A 25,064-nucleotide genomic window follows, 5' to 3' on the forward strand; every position below is an offset into this window, starting at 1 on the left:
TTAATTATAATTTATCTTCAATAGATACATTAATTACTTCAATTTGATACAATACAACTAACGATAATTAAGCGACAGTTTTTCTATGTGTTTGTCAATGTGTGTCTGTGTGTGTCCGTGTGTGTCCGTGTGTGTGTGTGTGCCTCTAGTACATTAGTGAACTTGTTGCACAACTCTCTCAATAACATTCCTCATACCTTAATTTGTATTTGCTCTCCGTATTTATATTAATTTAGCCCTAGTTTAAATTATTTAACATATACTAACTATTTCTAATCAAGCAATTTAGTGTCTGCATCTATATATACATATACATATATAATAACTACATAGCATAATCTACTAATAGATAAATAGTTAATACGTCTAAAACTGTAACACTTTGAGAGTCGCTGTAAATGTCAACAGTGAAAACTGTACACGGTCAAAAATGACTTTAACTAACTAACCAACCTCAAATCCAATAATACTTACACCCAAACACACACACACACACACACACATAAATATATAATTATATATATTATATATAATAGACACACATCTCTCACATTATGTTATGAATCTTCGTCGTCGTCTCTCTCAATATATTTTAAATCGCAAAAACCATATCAAGCAAGAAAGAAAACCAACAAAAAATATTTTTTTGTGTGTTTCCTTTTCTTCCTGTTTTTCTTCTACTACTTTTCATTGTTTTTTCTCTCTTTTACGCTGTGTGAAAAATCCAAAAAAAAAAAAAAAAAACAAAAAAAAAAACTAATCCCCAAATCGAATGCTATGATATAAAAAATCAACTACCACTTAAAACCAAAAATAAACCCAACAAACAAACAACAACAAAATATTCTGTAAACTCCTGGCGCACCAAAAAAAAAAATACCCGTTGTACCTGCGTATCCAAACCCGGTTACCCCCGCAAAAAAAAAAAAACTGAAATAACAAAAAACAGACAACCCCTATCCGTATTCAACAAGCAGCGCCACGAATCCACTGCTTGCTACCACTGCACCGTTACTACTGCTGCTCTGGCTCACGACGCGCACTGCCTAAGCGGGTATACTTATCAAGCAGTGCATGAGGCAGTGCCAGGAACTACCGGAAACGGATGCTTGAAGCTGCAAATGTTTTGTTCTATTATTCACTTTCTTTTTTGTGTTGCGATAATTGTAAATAACAATAAGTGAAAAATGCGAAAAATACCAAAAATGAATTATACATAAATACCTACCACATACATACACATATGAAGCATGATAAGCTTGAAATGAGGAAGTAAAATAAAAAAATATATGATAATAACTTCTCGCTAGGGTGTTAACAATATATGTGCGCTATACATATACAAATTACTATATGATTCCATTCAATGTACAAAATACATACTGCTATATGCCGAAGAAAAACAAATACAGAAAAACAAAATCAAATACCAACACTTAGCATACAAAAAATATATATGTGTGTACATGTTTATCGAATCGCTCACAAATTAAGGAAATTAAGAGGCATTAAGTTATTTAGTATTATGTAGGGCTATTATGGGATTATACTAACAAGAAGCACCCAGTACTTAGTAGACATATACTAACATACAATTTCAGTTGATGTTGTCACATACATGTATCCAAAAGTCAGTTCTCTTCCATTTGCCTTAACCAACGTAAAAGGAACCTTTTGAAGCTGCTCCAGTATTTTGTTGGACAAGAACACTGCCAAAAACGATTTTTATTTACAGCTTCTTATTATACATACATATATTATAGCTGATATATTGAGCTAGGATATCTGAAGAAATCGACCCATCTGTTATAAATCAATTCAATTTCTTAAAGTGATTATATGGTTTTCTAAAGCAAAAATGTATTATAATAATAGAATATCCTACATATTTTCCAGGAACTATAGATTTCTGTGGAACTGATTAAATAGGGGAATAAAAACAAATGCTGAAAATGCTTTTACATTTTTCCATGGGCCACACTTTTTATAAACCCTTTTTTACGAGTAGTAAACATTGAATCCCCTTTCTTTTAGCTGTTTGAAAATTAAAGAACACGAACACCACCGTTATATATATGCACTGCGATCCCAAGTTGTCCGTTACATATTTTTGGTGTCTCATGTATAGTATGTGACCTTAAAGCCGTTTGTTTTATGTTTCTATTAAACGTATACGTTAAGGGACAATAAGTAACTAAAAGTACGAGTATGTTAAACAAATTATAAACATAGTGAATTTCTAGTTTGAATCCATTTTTAGGAAGCCTACAAAACCCTTTACACCACTAAAAAAAAACACATGTTTCCAACTACGAATTTTTTTCACATGGTGTATTAAGCTTAAAGTATCGAATTTTTGTATGTTTGTACTCATTGAACATACATATTTGTATACCTAAAATATATATAGAATGAAAAGAAAACAAATAAAACTAAAATAAATAAATGAATGGAGTTCAATTTAGAAAAAATATTCCTTGTATACAATTTTTAGTAAAAGAAACTGAAACTTTTTCTAGCAAAATATATATACTATATCATAAAAAGTAATTCCAATTTATACCTTTACAATATACAATATACAAAAGTTATAAATACTTACTATAGTTAGTGACAAATTCAGCCCGCCTAACGTTGCTGAGCAGATCGTATCGTATGGTATTGTTTTTTTTTTTTTATCTAGCTTTGTGAGGCATAAATATAGTTATATCCAAATATAATAAATTTAAAAAAAAAAACGAAAGAAATCGAAGACAAGAACTGTCCATAAAAGAACAAAAACAGAAATCTAAAGAATCGCCGACAGAGGCGTAAATTAATAAAGCAGTTTAAGCTACTTAGTAACATCTACGTAAAGCTCCGAACTGTATATAAGTCTTTTGCCATAACTTTCATGCATATGATTACCAACAGCTACAACTAAAGGTTAAGCAAGATTTGTAGTGCCGCTGTCAAAAGCCAAAGAGCACTTTAACATGTTATCAAACTTGAAATTAGTTTGCATTTACCAGGCAGTTTGTAAAGCAGAAAGAATTGCATAAGAATACGTGATCAATATAGTAAATAAAGCAAATGCGACGATTCTCATTTGCTCATACACACAGACAAAAAACACACACATACCCAGTAGTAAACAAACCAAAAAGCGCATAAGATTCATAAATGTTGTAAGTAAACACAAACAAAAAAAAAACAACAAATAAATAAATAAATGAAAACAAAATACAATATCTAAGAATTAAGTTCATTTTGGGTAATAAAGAAAAATCTTCAACAAAAAAGAGATAGTCTTCTTTCTGTGTGTGTATATGTAAATTGGAAGTCCACCGTGTTGTCTAGCGCTTGAAGAAATTTCAAAATTAATCGAGTAAACCGATAAGCGATAAAGTTTAAGAAAAAAAAACCGCTGCACAGCTGCCAGGTGTGAAATACCGACAGGTAATATGGTTCTGCAATAATAATATAGTTTCATATACATTCAGCAATACACACCCACAATTAACCGAATATATAATTAATTCAAATCGCATTCGATTTTAATACCACTAACACTAGGTAAACTATAAACAAACGCATAACGGGAATTAGTTCCCATAATCAAACAAGAAAAAGAAAAAAACAACATACAAATGTTACTAATCCAATAATAATGTTTTTTGTCAAATTTATCCAGTTTAGTTGTAGTATTCATCTATTCGATTAATAACCACAAAACATGCAGTACTCAGAACAGAATGTTTCTAATAATATTTAGATATTTTTAACAATGTTTATAACTAAAAAAAATCAATTTTGTTAATGGTTTTTTGCAATCACAGATTTGTGTATTTGATAAATTTACAATTTTTAAGCGCTATCGTTATTGGACACACTGAAACTAATTCTACACACATAAAGATACGCATTCCTTGTACAAAAAAATAATAATAATTGGATTCTAAGTTGATAAAAAAAAAGAAAAGATTTTGCTTGTATATTTTGCTTATTGGCTTTTTATCTACTTGTCATTTGTCTTTGCATTTTCTCTTGAGTTATCCTGCCTTACTGTGCGCGCTTTCTCACTCACTCTTGCTCTCGCTCTCGCTCTGCCTCCCTTTTCTTTTTCTCGGCTTTCTCTCTCAATCGACATATGCCCCGCTTCATTGAAGGCTGCATGTTATTTGTTTTTGTTGTGTACACCGAAATTACTTTTTTCTTATGTTATGACAAATTGGTGTTACTTACTTTATTTATATTTAATTAGGTATAAATTATATACATTTTAATATTTCATATTTGTGCTCATTTACGGAACATGCTTAATTTACATTTAACTTTCACTTTGAACTACACACACAAAAATGTAAAATATGTTTGTACAAAATTTGAACTCAATGAAAAACACAACCAATTTCAAATAATATATATACCGTTTAAAAAATAAAAGTGTTAATGCTGACAAAAAAAAAAAAAACAAACAAAATCGAAGAAACACATTTTATAACTCGAGTTAAAAGTTAGTTTTTTGGCTCATGGCTTTATTCCTTTGGGAATACAGTCAAATGCTTGAGTGTTCGATAGATTAACTAAGTATTAGTATAAAATCTAAAATATATACCAATATTTATTAGATTTATGAAAGACAGATTTGAATGACATTTTACTAATCAAGCACTTTTTCTACACCCTCCCTCTCCCCCCACACAAACATTTCCTAAATCAAAAAACAAAAAAAAAAAACCAAAACTCTTCCACAACAGGCATTGATGTGATCCAAGTCGCGGAACGTCCGGTGCTTTCTTCGGCTGCGATTGTTGGCATTGCCGTTGGAGGGGTACTCCTTCTACTCTTCATTGTGGATCTGCTGTGCTGTGTGACTGTTCACATGGGCGTCATGGCAGCCATGTGCCGTAAGGCCAAGCGTTCTCCCTCCGAGATCGATGATGAAGCGAAACTGGGCAGGTAAGCATCAAAATATTTAACTCTGACTCTCTCCCTCTCTCTTTTTATATATCTCTCTCTCTCTCTGGGGGTTTTTTGGGCAGGGCTATCGAAACCAAATAATATTGCACTAAAAATGATACGAAATTCCAACAAAAAATTATAAACAAACAAAATATTTAAAAATCCAACCAACTAGAAAAATGCCATTAAATGTTTGTTCGTTTGTTTCGTTTGTTTTTTTCTACCTCTTTTCGATTTGCACCGCTCCTTAAGCCAAAATTCTCAACGCCCGGATTTCGAATACAATTGGGTCTATGCGCGTCCGAAATCGTTGTTGTTCAATCGAAATTCACTGATAATCGTTTGAGCAAACTACAACGCAGAAAAGAACTCCTTACAAAATTCTCTTTCACCCAGTCCCGAAAAAAAAAACATTTTACTTTACAACGATATCGGTTCTTATTTCTCATTTCTAGTGCAATATTAAATGTTTACAATTTTGCCATCTACACCACATAAAAAAGACGAAATTCCACAATGTTTTCTGTTATCCCAATATACAACAAAAGAACACGAACGCTTTATTATATTTAACTCAAGAGTTGTGTTAATATCTCAAATACTATTTTCTTTAATTCGTTAGAACACTTCATTTGTTGTTGTGAGTTTTTTTTTCCACTGATTATGATTCAAAGATAGATTTTGGAGAAGGCATTTATTAGATACCAATATTCCATGAATATAATTTTTGTCAACTTCTCCTCGATCATCATACACACAATTAGTGTAAAAACTATAATTGTAATGGAATCTAATGTTATATGAATGGCATAACAGTTGCTTCACTCAAAAATGTTACTGAACGAAATTGATTCACTTTTATTTCATACTATCATATTGAACAAATCCCACATTTGAAATGACAAGATGTGGAATCCGCTTATACGTCATTAATTGCTCTTAAAGCATACAGTCAGCTATATTTAGCTTATTTCAAAATATAAAATAAACCCATAAAGTGCCTTTTTTCCTGCTCAATACTACTCTGTATAGTATATAGTTAGACTTGCCATAGTGGCGACAGCTGCTAGACTAAATGTTTCTTTCTTCAAATACTTAATCTTTGTATGTTATCGTATAGTATTATTTGTATTAAATTTGTAATCATCACAGAAGAACACACATTTATATTAAAAACAACAAAGTAGATAAAAGAATCACAGTCTCTCTTCATACTTTCTATACTCTCTCTCTCTTGATTTTCTCAACATCAAACTCATACGTACTGTTCAAAATCCAACTCATCTCCAACACAATAAAACCAAACCAACAATCCAACAAAATCCAAAAAAAAAATAAAAACAAAAAAAAAATACAAAATACAAAATCAAATTGAATTCGATAAACAAATTCGAAAACAACCGAAATTATCATCATCTAACCAAGCAGTCTTTATGGTTGGCGTTTCCCGCTACCTTATTGCAGTGGACAGCTGGTTAAGGAGCCACCACCATCACCGTTACCACTGCCGCCGCCAGTTAAGCTCGGCGGCTCACCAGTGACATCACCATTGTACGTACATAATTCGTATTCCTTCTTCTTTCTTTTTGTTTTTGTTTTTATTTTTTTTTTTCATTTTGTACTGCTTCACTGCGCTCTTTGCCATACTACTCTTTCTTGCGTAGCACTGGTCTTTGACCTAACTTTCCAGTTTCCCGCATTATTCATTTCATGTACAATTTGTATGATCATAATGCACCACTGCTGCATGCAGAACGTAGATTTAGCATCGTTTTCTATAGCCTTATTTGTAGCACTTAGATGTTGTGTGGCGCATTAAGTAAGTATAATAATAAGCTTGCGTATGATATGCTTATTCTTCTTAGCTGGCTACTTTCTATAGCTCTTGCTCGCAATCTCTCTCTCTTACAATCTCTCACTCTCTCTCTCTCTTCGGTCAGCTCTCTTTAATAATTGATGATTTTACTATTCCACACAGGGACGAAAAGGAGCCACTGCGTACGCCCACTGGGAGCATTAAGCAGAACTCAACCATTGAGTTTGACGGGCGATTTGTGCATTCGCGCAGCGGTGAGATCATTGGCAAAAACTCAGCGGTATAAGCAACTCGAAATTGAATTCAAAAATAATAGAGATGTGCACAAAACTTGCAACAGAGAATAGTATTGAAACCGAATGAAAAAACATCGCTTACAACTAGAAAAGGAGCAACACACCAACCCCCCAAAAAATTCATAATAATAAATAAAATAAATAAATAAAATAAAAAAATAAACTAAATACCTGCATACAAACAAACCGAATGAATGAAGGTAGTACTTACGATGCGAACAAGTTGCGATTTACTCCAAAAGCAGGAGGAGGAATGAGAACGATAACCAAAGCCAAAGCTGTTGGAACAGCATTTAGAATTCTGTTTTTGATTGGCATATGAGTTGGGTGTTCAGTTTCTATTCTTAAGTTTTTTTTTTTAAAGTTCTATATACAATCTTAACTTAATGTCTTAATATACATACTATATCCGATATCTAAATACATACATAAATAGTATTTTAAGCTCGGTACAACAAAAAACACAAAAAACACCTTACATACACTACTCATATGTCCATGTCGCTTAACTTTGTATTCGCTACATAGCTTCGTCTTCTTTTGTTTTCGATTCTTAGATTTTTCGGACTATATCGACTATATAGAACTGAGTGGATTGTAGCTTAAGATCAAAACAAAAACTTAAATTAATGCCTTACAAACATGAACAACAAAACAAAACAAAACAAAACAAAACAAAAAAAATTAAATTAAATATTACATTTATTTAGCATTTAAAGTGAAAGAGAAAAGATTTTTAAATTATATATTAGCAAGGCAGAGAAACCAAGAGAATTATAAACAAAATATTAGTTTAACTAACTTAAACATGCCATAAATAAGTTTTAACATTAAGTTCCAGCATTGAAAACAATTCTTTTCTACTACACTCCCAACGTCCAACACACACCACTCATTTCGTAGTACTTAAACCACTGATCAAAAGACTTTTGTGCATTTGTTTCTTAAAAAAACACCACACACACACACACACACAATCATGACAAATTACTGAATACAGCAAGTTTTTAGTTAAGATTTCATTCACATACAAAATTTTGTTTCCTTGGTAAATTGGTCTACTTAATAAACTGTACGAATTATATAGAGTTACATATAACTTATTGATGTATGTTAGTTATAAACAAAATGCTCAATGTAAATGGAAAAATATGAATATGCAAATTAACAGAGTATAGATGCAACTGCTCACCAGTACTCCTTGTTTTTGGGACTACTCTGCTCAGTTGAACGCTAGCAATTGAGGAAATTTGAAAGTGTTTTGGAGAATACCAAGACCAAGCAAAGAAAATTGCAATTGCAAATTCAAATTCAATGAATATTCTGAAAACTTAACTGAATATGTACTAAATAAATGAACTCAAAACATAATTATTTTACAATGTATCTGTGTGTTAAATGGAACATTTTTATATTCTAAAATCAACTACGAAAATGCCAAACAATTTGTATTATCTTTCTAGTTTCATGAGATTTCACTTTTTATTTTGTTTCATGTTTTCACGACATTCTGTAAAGAAACAAACACAATAACAAAAAACCATCACATGCAAATATGAAATGATGTACTCAATTTGAATTATGTTAGCCTTAAAATATTTTACCTTCTTTATTTTATTAGATCTTATCTGTACGTGTATGTAAAAAAAAGAATATAACAACTTGTAAGTAAGAAATCAAAAGAATAATTATTTAAATAATGAATATATGTATATGTACATGCATTGAAATTTAATGTCTAAGTATTTTTTTTCTACACGAATATAAAATGAAATTGAAAGCGAAAATAAAACAAACCATTTATATGAAAACTATATAAATATATATATATTAAAGATGAAAAGCGATTTTTGTTTCTTTTATATTTCGGTTCGTCCTGTTTTGTAGATGTTTGCCAAAAAAAGCTTTTGTAGCTTCTGTTGCCAGTTAAGTCAAGCGCCTTGTCAGAGCTTTTTTACCTAATATATGAATGATAAGATATATAATATACACAAATATTATATAAACAAAAATTAATAAAATAAAAAAGAAGAAATACCCCATGAAATACTGAATGCAAAGAAAAGAAATGAAGAAAAAAAAAAACAAGTAGACAACTTTTTTTTGTGTGTTTACATAAGGAATTACTAACAAAAGCTATCAATAACTAAAGGGCTACTCAATAATTGAATTGTAATTATGTAGTATATGATCAAAATTTTTGGACTGCTTTTGGGAACGCAGCATATAAAATATGGCGATGAAATGCGAAATTCAACAAAAAAAAAAAAAAAACAAGTAAACACATAAAACCATTGACATAAGAATTTCAAGGTGTAGCTTTTTATAAAACATAAATGAAAAATTAAAAAAGAAAAGCTGAATGAAAATTAAACAGAATGAAATAAATAATCGCGAAACTGAATCGTTGGAAAATAAAATCGTATGTATCAAATCTGAAAGTCTTTCATTAACCTATTGATTTCAAATGGGATGCGGATGCAGCTAAAATCAGCAAGTAAAGTTGTGTTTGGGTTCATACACACATTCGTATCTTACAAATACTCACTGATTTATTTGTATCTTAAAAAATCTTTTCATGCATTAGTGTTTTACACATACCATTTTTATCATTTATATATGTCTTCCAAATCCTTTTCGTATCTTAATTTACAGATACTTATTGCTTTCTTCAGATACTTTTTGCATTATGTTTTTGAAGCTTTCACATCATTCATGTATCTTAAAGATACTTTTGTAGCTCAAAGATTCTTCTATATTTTATGACATTGAATTCACAATGTCCTTGAAAAATCGGTAAGAATTTGGCCGAGTTTCAGCTATATTTTTATCTCGGAGTGACACATGCATACAAATGATTATACATGAATCAGAAAGAGACAGCATATTGATACACCTTGAACCCCGTATTTCAGAGACAGGCTTCTAGGATCAACAAATTTCTTTTTGATTAAAGATTTGCTTAAGGATCAAACTCAGCGTAATGGTTTCTTCAAATATATTTATGTTGAATTATGAGCATATAGTTTCAGTGCTATGTAGGCTTCGGTATCTGTATACTTTTTACATTATTCATTATTCGGTATAATACCCTGAGGCCATCAAAACATATAGGTATAAGTAAAAAGGTTTATATTTGCTTGATCCTGATTTAGCTGTCTGTATGAATGCGCAATGCATAATATACAAAAACATTATTTAAAACAATGAAAGATGCTGGATGTCCCATATTCTTCATCCAGCCAATTTCATAACTGATAGTAACTATTCGCTATAAATAAACATATGAACAACTCATTTGGCCCGTTTGCTCTTTGGCCTGCCACGTCGCTTGCCATAGTCCACTTCGCTGACCATCAGGGGATCATTGCTCTGGCGCTGAAAGGCGGCCTTGGCACCAGTCGTTCGCGCCTGTTTGTAGGCTGTATGCGTGGGTGGGGGTCCGATGGCAACGCGCTTGAGTGCCTTTGGCAATATGTATTCCGGAACATGGGCGAGATGTGAATGCACCTTGATGGTGCGCGATGGTTTGTCGTGGCGCAACGCCTGCAGATCGCGTTTGTTCTCCTCGAAGAAGCCCTTGAGCTTCTCACAGTTGAGAATCTCTGTCTTGATCTCACGTATCCGCGTATCGTGCACAGCGACACGGGTAGCGGCACGCCAGCAATCCTGGGCGCGATATCGAAACGCCTCCACCTCCTCCATTTTGAATTGGTATATTCTGAAACGTGGATGGCAATCAGAGATTAGTTATATGCATTGTCTTGGCTTGAATTAAGTGTATAAGTCTGACTCACTTGATGATATCATCGACGATATCCTCTTGCGGACGTTCCAGGCTGTTGGCAAAGGAGCGTTTTAGCTGCTCAACTGTTTTGCTATTATCCGCTTTCTTGTTATCATCCGAACTGGACGACGACGGCAACGTTACCGCGTTATCCTTTTTGTGTAACGTTTCCCGGCCGAAGGTGCTGCGCAGTTTCTCCTCAACAGCCAGATTGATGGGCAACTCCTTAACGCTGACAAACGACAAGACAGAGCCCTTGTTATTGCCACGAGCTGTGCGTCCAGCCCGATGGATATATGACGTGACATCTCGTGGAAAATCAAAATTAATAACATTATTCACACCCTGAAAATCGATGCCACGCGATGTGCTCGACTCGTGATCACTGTGCTGGGATTTGCGTTGTGTTTTGCCCGCTGGCTTCTCCAGTATATGCTCATCGGAGGCAATGATGATGTCGTAGGTGCCACGATTAAACTGGCTGATGGTGTGAATGCGCATGTTAGCCGGCAGCTCTGAGTTGAGCACGCACGAGCGTATGCCAAACTGTTCCAGAAACAGACGAACCCTAAAGAGTGAAAAAAACAAATTAACTGAATATATAGCAATCTAAATATATATAAAAATGTGGGAATATGTAAATATAGCTGCTGTGTTTGCCGCCATCAGCGAGAAGATTAGTCTATGGTCATGCGTGCGCCAATTGTTGCCAATTGCGCAATCCCAAATGAAGTTTGTGTCTTTCATCAGTTGGTGAACACAACACAGCTCACAGGAATGGATTAAGTCAGTATATAAAAATGAAATTAACTAACTTATAGCAGCGATCCACAGTGTTGACAAAGATAATGCTCTTGCCCTGGATGAGCGTGAGCTTGAGCAAAGCGCATAATATTGCCGGCTTGTCGTTCTCCTCGGCCAGGATGCGCTGATGTGTGAGCTGTTCGAGGGAGACCAATTCTGGCTCTTCCAGCTTCAGTGTTATGGCATTTTTCAGGCACAAGCCCTTCATCCGCACCACATCGTCTGTGATGGTCGCCGAGACGAGAATTGCTTGGTAAATGGGAGGCAAATGCTTCATTAGCCGCTTGAAATCCTTCTCATAGCCAAAGGCGAATATCATATCGGCCTCGTCCACTACCAACGTTTCAATCTGTTGCAGATCAACGATTCCCGTGCCGGCTTCCACATGTGCTAGTATTTTTGAGGGTGTCGCCACCACAATATCCGGTCGCTCGGCGAGAGCATGACGCTGTGTTGCCATATCGTTGGAGCTGCCGGCAATGTCCGCCACACGGATAACCTTGCCACACGACTCGGCCAGCTGCTCGACGACCAGACGCGACTGCCGGCACAGCTCCTTTGTGGGCGCCAGCACCAAGGCGCTCACACACTGCTCGCTTGCATTCAGCTTGGAGTTAAGAATCTTCTGTATTAGCGGAAGTGCGTAGGCAGCCGTCTTGCCGGAACCGGTGCGCGCCCGCACCACCACATCGTTGCCATCGAGCAGCAGTGGAATGGCCGTTGACTGAATCAAAGTAGGCTGCACCCAGCCGAGCTGCGCAATTGCCTGTGATTTCGTTAGGGGGAATTGCATTAGGAGACAGTGGGCGAAATTGCAAATGTTCTATTCTGCTTACCTTGAGTATGCGCTGGTCCAACTCCAGTTCGTGGAACTGCAACTTCTCCTGTGTCTCATGATGAGCCATAGAAAACAGAAAACTAAAAAAACGTGCAGCAGCCACTCGCGAAATGCGTAGAAAGGCCGATTGGTAGTGATGAGAAATCAACCAACACAAACATTGCTTATCGATATAACAAAATCTTATCGATGTAATTATTCGTTCTACATATCGACTATAGGTTGATCCGGTTAAGGCAAATAGCTATTTGGTGTATTTAAAATTAGCAATTCCCCATTCGGCGAAAAATAAATTAAATATATGGCAACATTGACAGCATGTAAAAACCTACCTGAAATATCGATGTTTGGCTACATCGATGTTTTTGGAGAATGCCATTGATGTATCATATTATATCTACGAATATTCTAAGAATTTCTCCATTTACAGTCACTGCCAACACCAATATCCCAACCAATATCATAAAAATAAGTTTTTAATTGCTTGGCAAGAGAGTAGTAAAAAATATCTAACATCGGAATACATATATCGATGCTTAGAACACTTTAAAATATTAATGTATCGATGTTTCGTCCAACATTACTCAACACTAACGCACACTTTACGATAAGCGCGCCATAAATTTGAAATGTGTATGCCTGAAGTCAAAGAGGAAGAAGACAACGTGAAGATTTTGGGGTGTTTCTTAACACTACTTTGTTAGCTAAACCAGCGGAATTGTGTTAAATTTACACCGAATTTAAATTCAAACTACAAGTTCTTTATGAACAAGTTCGAAAAACTACCAATTTAAGTCTTGTGCACATAGCTACGCAATACATACATAACTATGGCACTACGTGGCTACCTGCGTGAGGGCCTCAATGCGGCTCTCATAATGGGCGCTGGCGATGCGATAGCCCAGTTGGTGATTGAGAAAAAACCGTTTCAAGATTGGGACATCGCACGCACGGCGCGTTTTACTACACTCGGCCTGGTGTTCGTTGGACCAGCGCTGCGAAAATGGTATGGAACACTGGACACATTTGTATCGAAGCAACAGTCTGCTACGCGGCGCGGCCTTAAAAAGATGATTATCGACCAGTCCTGTTTTGCCCCACCATTTACATTGGTGCTGTCGTACGTGGTGCCTTGTATCAATGGCGAGCAGCACGGCAGGATTGTGGATCGCATCAAGGAGAATTATTTGTCGATTATGCAAAGGAATTATATGCTTTGGCCGATGGCGCAAACAATCAACTTTTCGCTTATGCCAATCCAGTATCAAGTGATTTTTGCTCAAATTGTTGCCGTATTTTGGAATTGTTACTTGTCCACGAAGCTCAACGAAAGATAGTTTCTCCAAATATAGCATTTAGGAAATAGCCTTATTTATAATTGATTTTTTTTTAACTGATGATCGAATCTACAGGCTAATCAGATTTTGCCGAACAAATCCTTTTGATTGATAAATAAAAATGTGAATTGTGCCTTAACAGTTTTTTGTATATATTTGTTTTTAAGTATGAGCAATTTTTGCACGTGTTTTCAAAACATAAACAAAAATCAGCTATAATGGCATTCACATGTGCACGTAGATTTCGATATATCGACATATCGATAGCAATTTTGCCTGAGAACTGCAGTCAGTTTGTATTGCAATTTGTGTTTTAATTGAATTAATCACAGTCAGGAGCAAACATGGACCACACCCGCGAGATTCTAACTTTCCAGTTTGGCACATATGCAAACTATGTGGGTGCACACTTCTGGAATCAGCAGGTAAGCTAACAACAACATCAACCGCAGCCATGCAAAGCCGGTCAATTTAACATTTTCCAATTAGGAGGCAAATTTCGTTTACGATGGCGAGAGCAGCAATGTGGCCGAGGAGCATCTGCCCCACAATGACATACTATACAGAGAAGGTGTTAATGATCGCAAACAGGCGACATTCACGCCACGGTTATTGTCTGTGGATCTCGTTGGCACATTGATGCACCTGCCCGTTGTGGGTGAGCTGTATGGAAACTATTTGCCGCTGGCGACAGATCAGACGGCTGATGAGCTGCAGAAGGCCAAAGAATTGGCCGAGCAGAACAAGCTCTCCACTCACGGTGAACTGGATGTGCGACAACAGCCAGCCGCAACGATATCCGAATATCAGCAGGATTTGCTCAAAAATACAGTAAATACGCAGGACAAGGACTATAATTTGGCTGAGACGTGCAGCAGTTGGGCAGACTTTCTATATGCACGCTACCATCCGCGCACATTTAACGTGCTGCAGGGCATGCTGCAACAGCCAGATGTCCAGGTGTTGGGCTCACATTGTTCCGGCGTGGAGCTGTGGCAATCTGCCGCTTTCAATGAGGATTTTTGTGATCGCATTCGCCTCTATGCGGAGGAATGCAATGGACTGCAGGGCTTTCAGCTGCTCTTTGACATCGACGATGGATTCGGTGGACTGGCTAGCAAGTGCATGGAGCATCTGAATGATGAATATAATCGGGCCATTTTCGCTCTGCCTCTGCACTATCCGCGCAACATGTCCTATGCCAAAGCAGGTGATTTTAATAATATTTAAAGTTAGGTAACTTTGACACAATTTATTTATTTGTTCCAATTTGGCAGATACACGCACCTCGCGCAGCATTCGTGTCGTGAACAGCGTGCTCAGCTATAAGCATCTGAGCGAGCAGGCGAACCTATTCACGCCGCTGTCCACGCTAGAGACGATCTGGCGTAACCAGACGTTGGAGTCACGTCGAATGCCGGGCGTCAATTGGCTGGCGGATAATCTGTATCAGAGCTCGGCAGTGCTGGCTGCGTATTTGGATACAGTGACGCTTGGCTATCGTTTGCGCCAGACGCCCAATACTCTGTTGAGCTTTTGTGAGCGTGTCACACCAGCTAATCGCAAGTTGGGCGCTGCTGCATTGGCTCTGCCGCTGGGCATGCAGCGGGAACAGGATCTCATTGACTTTCTGGATGGGCCAGATGGCTCACTGATGACACAATTGACACCCGGCTGTGATCCGGGCACAACGCATGTCGTCCAGTCGGTGGTGGCGCGTGGTATACCCGATGCACGACTCAAGCGCCCCTTGGAGCAGGCCGGTTCGCAAATCTCTAAGGCTGCCTATCGCTGCAACAGCGTCTCTCAGATGCTGCAGCTGTACTATCAGTGCGCTTATCATAGCAGTCTGACGCATGCCGCCTCGACGCCGCTGCCACTCAAAACGCATCTGCCCTTTCCGTATGAGATCTTTGATGCCAGCATCGCCGCTGATGGCTTCAAGCTGCCTGGCGATGGACAGCGTGAGCGGGATACTCGTGTGGCCAGTGCACCAGCTCTGGCTGCAGTGCAAAACTCCAGCAAGCTGGGCACTCATCTCGATTCATTGCATGATCAAACGCATCGCGTTCAGCTGGCCAAATTGCGTAATTTCTCGCAGGTGGCTCTCGAGCGAGATGAGTACGACTCGGCACTCGACAGAATCCTCGAGTTTCGTGACAACTATGAAGACTCGCACTATCTTTAAGCGAACATAACTTGTGATCCTCATTAAATAAACGTATTCTAATCTAAGGCCTGCATTCCGGGAATCGCCAAACGAATAAACAGCACAACAGCAATCGAATTTACAGTCTGTTAACTAATCGGTTTAATGGATCTATCAATAAGAGAGCCGCAGACAATGTAATCCGATTCAAAATAAAATAAGTGTAGAAAGACAAATCTACATAAGTTATATTACTAACATAACCGATACATCTCCCATGTTCCATAATACATTATTAAAAATTTATATTGGGGAGGAAAAGTGTCTGTTTGTTGTTTGCCTGCAAAACTATTCCTTTGCAGGATCCATATTTAGTTGAAGCTTTTATAGGAAGTTAATTGCTGGCTTTAATTAAGTTATTGAATAATAATAATATCGAAATTGTTATGTTTAATTTGGTAAATGGATTGCCAGCGTTTAATTAGCCATAATGCCACATTCGCTTGCAACGCTTTGTACGGTTGCAACAACAATCCTTTGACTTTTTAAGTTTTTTGCTGCAAGTCAAGTCAGGGATTTGTTGCTCTCAACTTCCCGCCTTGTTTAATTTGATTGACAGCGGCGTATGAGCTAGGCAGAAGTAAAATAATATTAAAATTGGTGAAAATTGTGAGTGCTCGACTACGAAATACTTTTTAATACACTCTAAACACATCTAAAACAGAATCTACAGCCATTGGGAGAGTTAGCACAACTTAACAACTTATAAGCCATGATTTTCCTTTTCTCAATTTCAGAGCAACATGTTCAAGAACTCTTACATTGGCTTATTATCAAACTTTAGTATTAGCAATCAAGAGTGAATTTGAGAGAGGATTCTTTTTAAAATAAGCGAATTGCATTTTCAAATTTTAGAAATATTTTTTATAATTATAAAATTTTGAAAATATAAGTAAATTCTTTTAAATATTAGAAAACAATTTTTTTTTCGTATTTTTAGAAATAATTTCTAAAAACATGAAACATTTTTGAATTTTCAAAGCGATTTTCATTTTAGTGTTCGTGATGGATTGGAACTAGAGTCGAACATAGCCTGTTGCAATATTGAATCGAGGATATCGTTGGCCTGAAGACGATGTCAACGATGGGTTAGCCGTCGGGCGACTGGCCTAATTTAAAGAGGCGCCAATTGATTTCACGGCATGGACGTGCTGAAAATCTTTTGTGTAGCCGCACCTTTTCAAGGATTCCTTTTCAGCTCTTGTGGGCTTTGACTACGTGCACGGCTGATTAAGCCTTTCTTTTTTAAATATAATATTTTTTTTAGGGCCAGGCTTGTGCTGCTGCTGCTGCTGTTGTTGTTGGTGTTGCTTGGGCAATTCGAACTTTTCGCTCGCCTAATTTATATGAAAATTTATTGGCAATAAAGCGGCAGTAATTGAAATCTCAACGGGAGTAAATCACAATTTTATGGACGCACTGCAAAACAAAGACGGAACGGAACGTTGCCGATAAAGGGCCGGACTAGGTAGTAGGTGTACACAATATGATGAGGTTAATAATTCTCTTGTTTAAAGGGGTCAGTTGGGTTCAAGTTGAGGGCGCGGCCCCTTTTGCCACATTGTTGTGCAAATTAAATTTCAATTTGATTGGCATACAGCTCCTTGAGCCCCGCTCGCCGCTTCCTTCTCCTCTCTCTCTCTCTCTCTCTCTCTCTTTCTCTGTCTCTCTGTGTCTCTGTCTCTGTGTATCCCGTTGCTTAAAGCATTCGGATATCCTGTGGCAGCTGCTGCCACAGGAAAAGGGCTCGGCCCCAACCCGAGAAACCTTGAAATTAAAATTATGCCAACGTCTTTAATGGAAGTTGTGCTGCGCATTTTAAATTCAATTGAATTTATTTTATTTACTTTTTGCTTCTTTTTTTCATTTCTCCTCGTTTTAATTTCATTTGTTTAATTTCGTTTACGTTTGACCAGCTGGAGTTATGTGTCGCCCCATTTTGGGGCAGCTGCATTAATATGCAGCACTGTCTTTCGTTCTGTATCCGCTTTCAATAGAATCCTGTTCCATGAAGCTGCAAACTATTTCAAAGCCAGCACAGTAAACCTTTGCAGTCACCATTACCTATTAATCTGTGCAAACATTCATTTACAGAAACTTGGTTCACTTTCAAAACAAATTTGCTATCATTCTGTGCCTTTAACAGAGAACTCTTTAGTAAGTGACAAAAGCATTTCCTTTGACAGAAAATCTGAAAACAAATAACAAACGAATACGCTGAGTTAGAGAAGAAATATGAAGCTATTTTTCAATCAATTTAGCGATCATCTTATTTCTCAATCAAGATAAACTAACACTTGGCTTAGAATATTTATTTGCACTTGTTTTCTGAAGAACAAATGATATGATCTAAGATCATAGGCAGTGGTTTATACTAACGATTGTATTTCCTAATATTCTAATAAAAATAATAGGAATGAAATGGTTTTCCTTGCACATTAGTAAACAGTTGTTTTGTGGGTATTCAATTGCAATTGGTTTCTATTGTGATTGAACAACGAATTGGTGAAACAGAAAACATATAAATACATTTTTGTTTAAAACGTACCAAAACATAATATAATTTCAAACTACGGACTAAGATTTAAGTGTCATCTAATTAACTCCAATCTACGTCTTGCCCAAGATAGCTCTTGCCTCTTGCTGGTTCCTGCTCTTGAATACAAATCTGGCAGCTTTAGCAGAACTACCTTTTCCAGATCTTGAGTTCATTTGCAATTCTTTCAGTTTCTCTGCTTCACCTGCATTATGGATCGATCATGTGTAAAACCCGAATTGTAAATGTGCCAGATGGCTTAAATGCTTAGATGCTATCTAGAGTTCAAATTAACTGCTGCTAGAGTCTAATCAAAGCACGCGCCAAACGTTAAGCAATTATCGTCGATAACGCATTTAAGCATGGAAAAGGATAACTGAGCTGGAGGCGCCAGTTGTAGCGTTGGTGAGTTGAAGTTGGGCCCCTTTTGCATTTTACACGTAATAACAATTACAAATGCGCACTCCACAAATCAAGTGGATGCCTCCGCCCTGACCAGGTTGGGCGAACACACGGATCACACAAAGCAGCCGGAACCGGGAGCAGCCAATGCACGGACTAGACTATCCATGGCAGCCTGACTGGGAGTAACTCAGCAAGCAGGCAGGCAACCAGTGAGGAAGACAAGCAGGCAAGCAGGCAGGCAGGCAGGCAGCTGGCGGCCTGGGTGGCACTAATTACAATTCAGGACGCGTTGCACTCGAAAGTTGTTGCTCATTCAACACTCGAAGCGAGTGCCGTCCGCGTGTGGCACAAAGCGGGCGGCGCGCGGATGGATCAAAGTAGCAATTTGCCCGGGCAAAGTTGTACCCACCCACAAAAGTGTTGTTGTAATTAAATTATGTGCCAAGTGACGTCGTCGTCTTCTCCTTCGGCGTTGTCGCTTGAGTTACAGAGGCGAGGAGGCCTGTGAGTGGGGCGTGGAGGACGGTGAGGTGTTTGCAGACAAAGTCACTGCTTTTCTTGCGCCCATTGGAGATGTTGTGGCAAATTAAGTTTGTTTTTGTTCTAGATTAAAAAGGCATTGAAATGTCGACGGTTCGCAAAAGGTTTTCCACGCAAGACAGGCTTAAAGAATAAAGCGAGAGAGAGAGAGAGATAGAGAGAGACAGAGATAGAGATAGAGAGAGAGAGAGAGTGAGATGCTTGGGTGTGTGTTTGGTGGTTGGTCTGCGCTGCGGTGTAAGTGGCAGTTAAAATGACGCCTTTTGGTCTGAATGAAGTTAACTTTGTTAAGTTTGTTTTGCTTTTGGCGCATGGGCCAAATGGATTTGGTTCGGTTCATGATTAAGTGCCATCAAGCACTAAAATTAAATGGCAAGTCAATATCCAAGTGCACTCAATTGGCCAATGGCTGATCAACTGTTTAATTGCCATATATGAACTCAGTGTGTCACGCATATTGAGATAGTCCTCACTTTGGCGAACCGGTTCAGCATTGCATTCAAAGTGGTTCAGTGTGATTGCATAACAGCTTGCAACTTGGGCTTTGCATAAATGAGGAAACCATCTCAATGCAAGCTGCTTCTTATTTCCTATACATATGCTCAACTTAAATACATTATCATTATGTTGTAGCATAATTTAATTATATATATTCACCAATATATATTTCTGAAATTATTTACTTTCAAATGAAAGCTGGAGACCTTAGTGCCAAATATGTAAACATAGACTTATTTTTGGATACCACTTACCATTTTGGTCGACTACTTAGTCATACTACTTAGCAGCTTCCTTGCTAAGAAAACAAGCCAAAGCCCAAAATCAGCCCAAATTGACACTTAACTAAAGCCCAAGTAGGTGGAGATAAACTTGCCTGATAATAGATTTAATGCGCCTAATTCAGCTAATTTTGGCTTTTTCCGCTTAGAGCCAAAATAATTAACACGCATGTGAGTTGCAAATGGTATTAAGTCACCCCTCGAAGGCAACTACCTCAGACCCCGCAGCCCCGCACCCACACCACGAAACCCAAGACTTTGAGTCAGTTCCAATGAGGATTACACTACGGACCAAGTTGCTTGTGGCTTGGCTTTTGGGCATGGTATTATTTTTGTAAATGAGTTAGAAGGGTATAGAACAGCTCTGCATATGTATGTAACAGACTAATAGAACCCGGTTAAGTTTATATATGTGCATATTATATACTTACATGCATACATATCGCACGCACCTGCGATATGCATACTGCACTCAAATAAATGAAAAATGTTGGTAATTGTAAAATTGTGTTTATTTTTACGCATTTTACGATCGCCGTGTAATTATTTGTGTTGTGAAAGTTCTTAAAAAGTGGGTGTTCTCTGCGCAAGTGCAAACTACAAGATTTACGCCCAACTTGTTGCCTTTTCTGCTATTCATCTGCGATGCACATTTGTTTGCGAGTTGTTTTTGCTTTAAGCGCGGCGCAATTAAATCATCATCAAACAATATAAAATGTTTTAAGTAGGTTTCTTCTTTTCTTTCTTGAGAAAGAGTATGAGTTTTTATGAGTTTTTATGAGTTTTGTTTTTGCTGCTATTGCAAAACTTGTGGTTTCTCAAGAGAAAAGTGCAAGTCTTAACTGAATGAAATTGAGTAGAGAAGATGAAAGATGAGTACTGGAATTGAAACTTATGGGTTGTTATGTACTTTCCAACTTGAAGGCAGTATTAATGAAGAGGCCAAAACAAGATCAAAAAGAAAATCGATTTAATTAGTATAAAAAACTTTGGCGGTGCAAAGTTTTGGCACATTTCTTATATGTGGATTCAATAAGAAATCATAATATACGAGTATTTATTTATTTGACATGCAAATGCAAAATTGTAAATTGAAAACCAATAAAAAATGCAAATTAAAAATGAAAAATACAATATACTACGCTATATGATATCTGGGGGCATTCAAATGTACAATATTAGTTATAATATTATAATTAGCATTTGAAGAATTCTTTTCTTAATTTCTTAAGGGTATTATAAAGTCGTTGTTTTCTGCCTCTGCTTGTTTGTACTTTGTGGTCAATATCATAACAAGTTAAGGACAAAGGCAGCTGCTAAAAACACACACACACACACACAAAAGTGTATCTGTGTTTGTATTGCTAAGCGCATAATCTTGTTGTTTTATAACTTTTAATACCTTTAATCCTTTGTCGTTGGTGCTTGTGTTGCTGTTTCTCATGTTCATCCTGTTTTGGGTTGAGTTTTGTTTTGTCGCCACAGTATTTGGCAGTTTGTGTTGTCCTTGTTCCTGTTGTTGCCCTTATTGTTTGGGTGAGCTCCAACAAGTTAACATGTTGTTTGTCGGAAATTGACCAAATAAAATTAAATAGTAAGCAATTTTCCGGACACGCCCCACTCGTGCAACACACACACACACACACACAATTCAGGCCGATAGATGTTGAGTAAACTCCCAATTATATGCACAATACAATCAGCCAATAATGCGCAGCCCACCTTTACCTGTGTGGGCGTGGCAGTTGAACTTAGCTCGGTTGCATATGAATATTGTGACTGTGACATTTTGGGGTTAAATTATTGCGAGTTGAGTTCTGTTTACAACAAATAGAAATATATATATATATATTAATTAATGATTGCCTTTGTGAATAAGTCCAATAATAAATATTGGTAGAAGATGAAGTTCTTGTTTGCAGCATTTTGCCTTCATTGTTGCTATCATTTTTTGTATTCTATTCATTTATTTTGCTTTCACTTATTGATTAGACAAATACAATAAAAAACGTTATTACTTCGCTTAAATCGAGTTGATTTTTAGTGACTTTCTTGATTGGAGTATGGTAAATATTGTTGAAAAAATGCTTAATTAAGTTTCTTGTTTTTTTTTTTTCAAACACATCTCATTTTAAATGCTGTAATTGCAAAACAAGCTTTGTTATTGTTGTTGTTGCAGCTTAAGTTCTAATGAACACGCACGAGTGAAAGACCAAGGTAGAGTCCACCCCTTCCCTAACCCTCCCTACTTTATGCCCCATCAATGTCTGCTACTCACTCTATTTGCCTGGAGAGCTTTCGTTTTCAATGCAGGTGCAGTCGACTAAAATTAAAACTGTTTTGCCTTGCTGGTTTTGTTGTTGGCCTGGCCAAATAGAAGAACAGAAGCAATAATAAAGTTGTGCGTTAAAGGCTTGTGTGGATGTTAAAGCTGCTAAAACATTAAGCTAAACCACTACAGCAGCAAAATAAAAGTTTTATTTGCATTTCTTTGGCATTTCGTTGATACTTTTGTTTGCTTTGCTGCCAACAGCAGCAGCAGCAGCAGCAGCAGCAGCAGCAGCGGCAGCAGCAGCGACGACAACAACAACGACAACAACAATAACCACCACAACAACAACAACAACAGTAATAATAACAAAAGCTGCAGGTATTGCCATTGCCGCTTGCAGCTCTCGGGGGTCTCTGTTGGCAACTCTGCCAGCAGGCGTCACATGAAACTTGTTTCATCTTTAAGAGTCGAGCACCATTTTAAAAAGCTCTTCTAACCGATCTCTCGCTCTCTCTCTCTCTCACTCACTCTGTCTCTCTTACTCTCTCTCTCTGTCTCCCTCATGCATGTATGTGTGTACATGGCACATAAACAATTGAAATGAATTTGTTTCCTGTAGTTGTTCCAACACATACTCACACATACACATACACACACACATGCACATATAAATACATACAGTTGCACATACATACATACATACATACACGCATGCAGCGCAATACAAATACAAAAAACTTTGCCGACAAACTTTGACTTTGGTTATTGTTACAGTTTAACTTTGTTGCTGCTGTGCCATGTGCTTTGCGCCTGTCCCTTTTGTTGCTGTTGTTGCTGTTGTTGGTGTTGTTGCTGCTGCTGCTGCTGCTTATTGTTGCTGTCTTTGCCTCAATTCGACAAACGACGACAAAACCCGAAATCGCACACATAACACAGAAAAAAAAGTTTTCAAATAAAATGATTTCTTACTTAAACAGCCGATTCAGACACGCCTCCCAACTCCCAACTCCCCACTCCCCACATCCCTAAAACGGTTGCGTCTGTGGGCGTTTAATTTGCAGGTCGCGTGGCTTACAGCCCCAAATGAAATCTCACAATTTTTATCATCAGACAGTTGTGTCAGTGTGTCTTTAGCAAAAAATCCACTGACAAAACGAACCTGAATCAAGTTTGTAGCTCTCTTTCTTCACATTTAGTTTTAGCTGTGCAGTTATTGGCATATTTTCAAGTTATGATTATGATAATCTTTGATAAGCATAATACGTCATTCCCTTTTCTCTTAATTTATTGCTAATAATATATTTGATTGTTTATTTATTTATTTTTTTATATATTTAAAGTCAATTGTCGATTGCTTAATGGAGATCATTATCATTATTGCTATTTTCAATTGATTCAAAATGAATTATTTCCAATTCGACTATATATAGATATGCTAATCTGACCCTCAAGAGAATACTGAGTAATGTTTAGATTTGTTATCATCTTTTATCTTTTAACCTAAACAGCTTTAAATCGTAATTGTCTGGTAATCTGTTTTCTCGCCTGATCCGCATATTTTCTTAGCCATCTATCATGGCTGTATAAGCAGGTCGACAAGCAGACTGACAGAAGCAGGCCAAGGCAAGTCCACAGGACAAAGACGACATTATGCGGCTTATTTGAGGCAGCACACATCACATGCACATACTCAGAGGGGGGCGTTTCTCTTTGAAAGACGGTGAAACCACAAAAAGATATCAAGAGTATTTTTAGAGCATCAAAAATTGTTTATTTATTGACAATTCACAGCACGCGCCAAGCAAAAGATCATCAAAAGTTATTATTGCTATGTGCTTATAGACGGAGGGATGGTGGCAGGACGAGTATCTAATGTAAACTATGAGCCCAAAAAAAAAAAACAAAAAAAAAAAACTTTAACCCTTACTGCCCCCTACTAAGCACTAGTGCTGGATGTAAATACAGACATAAATGAAACTGGAGCCTGACAATCGAGAAGAAAAAGTAAAAGTTTACCATTTCTATAAAGCAAAGCAAACCAAACAAGGAAATCTTCCATAAAAAGGGCTGGCTGGGGGCGCTATGTGTGATGCGGGGTGGGGGGACTAAATCGACTGCATCATGTGCTGTTTAAATCCCGAGTGGAATCCACTAAGAAGTCCTGGTGTTAAAGTTTCTGTCTTTGTCTTTAACCCGAAGCAGCGTTTTGAAATATTCATAAGCACGAGAAACACTTGCTACATAAGCAGTTGATATTATACACCCAACTAACCCTACATACACGCATAAGGACACACATTCACACTCACAGTCACACACAGTCTCACACACACACACACACACAGTCACACAAGTAGCGTCATAAAGCAATAAAGCGAAATCATGTGTATACATTTTTATAAGTTTTTTTTTACGCTTCTCCAGTGTGTTCAAGTGGATGTGCTGTGGCAAGTGGGAGGATTGGCGCGAGCTGAGGGGCTGGCTGAAACTTTCAACTTGCA

At 37.2% G+C, this 25,064-nt stretch overlaps 4 protein-coding genes and 1 non-coding gene across 11 annotated transcripts in view; 3 read left to right on the forward strand and 2 right to left on the reverse strand.

Moving 5' to 3' along the window:
- Positions 1–7,714, forward strand: part of LOC6565753 (fasciclin-2) — an 82,582-nt gene extending 74,868 nt beyond the window's left edge. For 3 of the 7 annotated variants that reach the window (XM_032738686.1, XM_032738687.1, XM_032738685.2), the window contains exon 8: positions 950–1,299. In XM_032738686.1, the coding sequence (XP_032594577.1) occupies positions 950–1,050 (101 nt within the window). In that variant the 3' untranslated portion in view covers positions 1,051–1,299. Of the gene's footprint in view, positions 1–949; positions 1,300–4,739; positions 4,942–6,408; positions 6,496–6,922 lie in introns of those variants that run through there. The other 4 variants (XM_032738680.2, XM_043215972.1, XM_032738684.2 and 1 more) reach the window with 2 other exon arrangements.
- Positions 7,715–10,173: 2,459 nt separating this feature from the next.
- Positions 10,174–12,630, reverse strand: LOC6565677 (probable ATP-dependent RNA helicase DDX56). The gene is made up of 4 exons (XM_001992266.3): positions 12,484–12,630; positions 11,659–12,413; positions 10,854–11,411; positions 10,174–10,777 (listed from the first exon to the last, which is right to left on the reverse strand). The coding sequence occupies exons 1-4, from the start codon at positions 12,550–12,552 to the stop codon at positions 10,351–10,353; spliced, it is 1,809 nt and encodes a 602-aa protein (XP_001992302.1). The 5' UTR covers positions 12,553–12,630; the 3' UTR covers positions 10,174–10,350.
- LOC6565678 lies at positions 11,505–11,598 on the reverse strand. The gene has a single exon (XR_047227.2). It is a non-coding gene; the product is annotated as a small nucleolar RNA Z30a (small nucleolar RNA).
- A 575-nt stretch (positions 12,631–13,205) lies between the features above and the next one.
- LOC6565679 (mpv17-like protein) lies at positions 13,206–13,961 on the forward strand. The gene has a single exon (XM_001992267.3). The coding sequence runs from the start codon at positions 13,316–13,318 to the stop codon at positions 13,820–13,822; it is 507 nt and encodes a 168-aa protein (XP_001992303.1). The 5' UTR covers positions 13,206–13,315; the 3' UTR covers positions 13,823–13,961.
- Positions 13,962–14,111: 150 nt separating this feature from the next.
- Positions 14,112–16,207, forward strand: LOC6565680 (protein misato). The gene is made up of 3 exons (XM_001992268.2): positions 14,112–14,247; positions 14,312–15,032; positions 15,100–16,207. Exons 1-3 carry the CDS (start codon positions 14,167–14,169, stop codon positions 16,008–16,010), a joined length of 1,713 nt encoding a protein of 570 aa, XP_001992304.1. The 5' UTR covers positions 14,112–14,166; the 3' UTR covers positions 16,011–16,207.
- Positions 16,208–25,064: the final 8,857 nt, after the last annotated feature.

The sequence above is a fragment of the Drosophila grimshawi genome, unplaced genomic scaffold (assembly GCF_018153295.1).
Source record: "Drosophila grimshawi isolate 15287-2541.00 unplaced genomic scaffold, ASM1815329v1 contig_848, whole genome shotgun sequence".
Lineage (NCBI taxonomy): Eukaryota > Metazoa > Arthropoda > Insecta > Diptera > Drosophilidae > Drosophila > Drosophila grimshawi.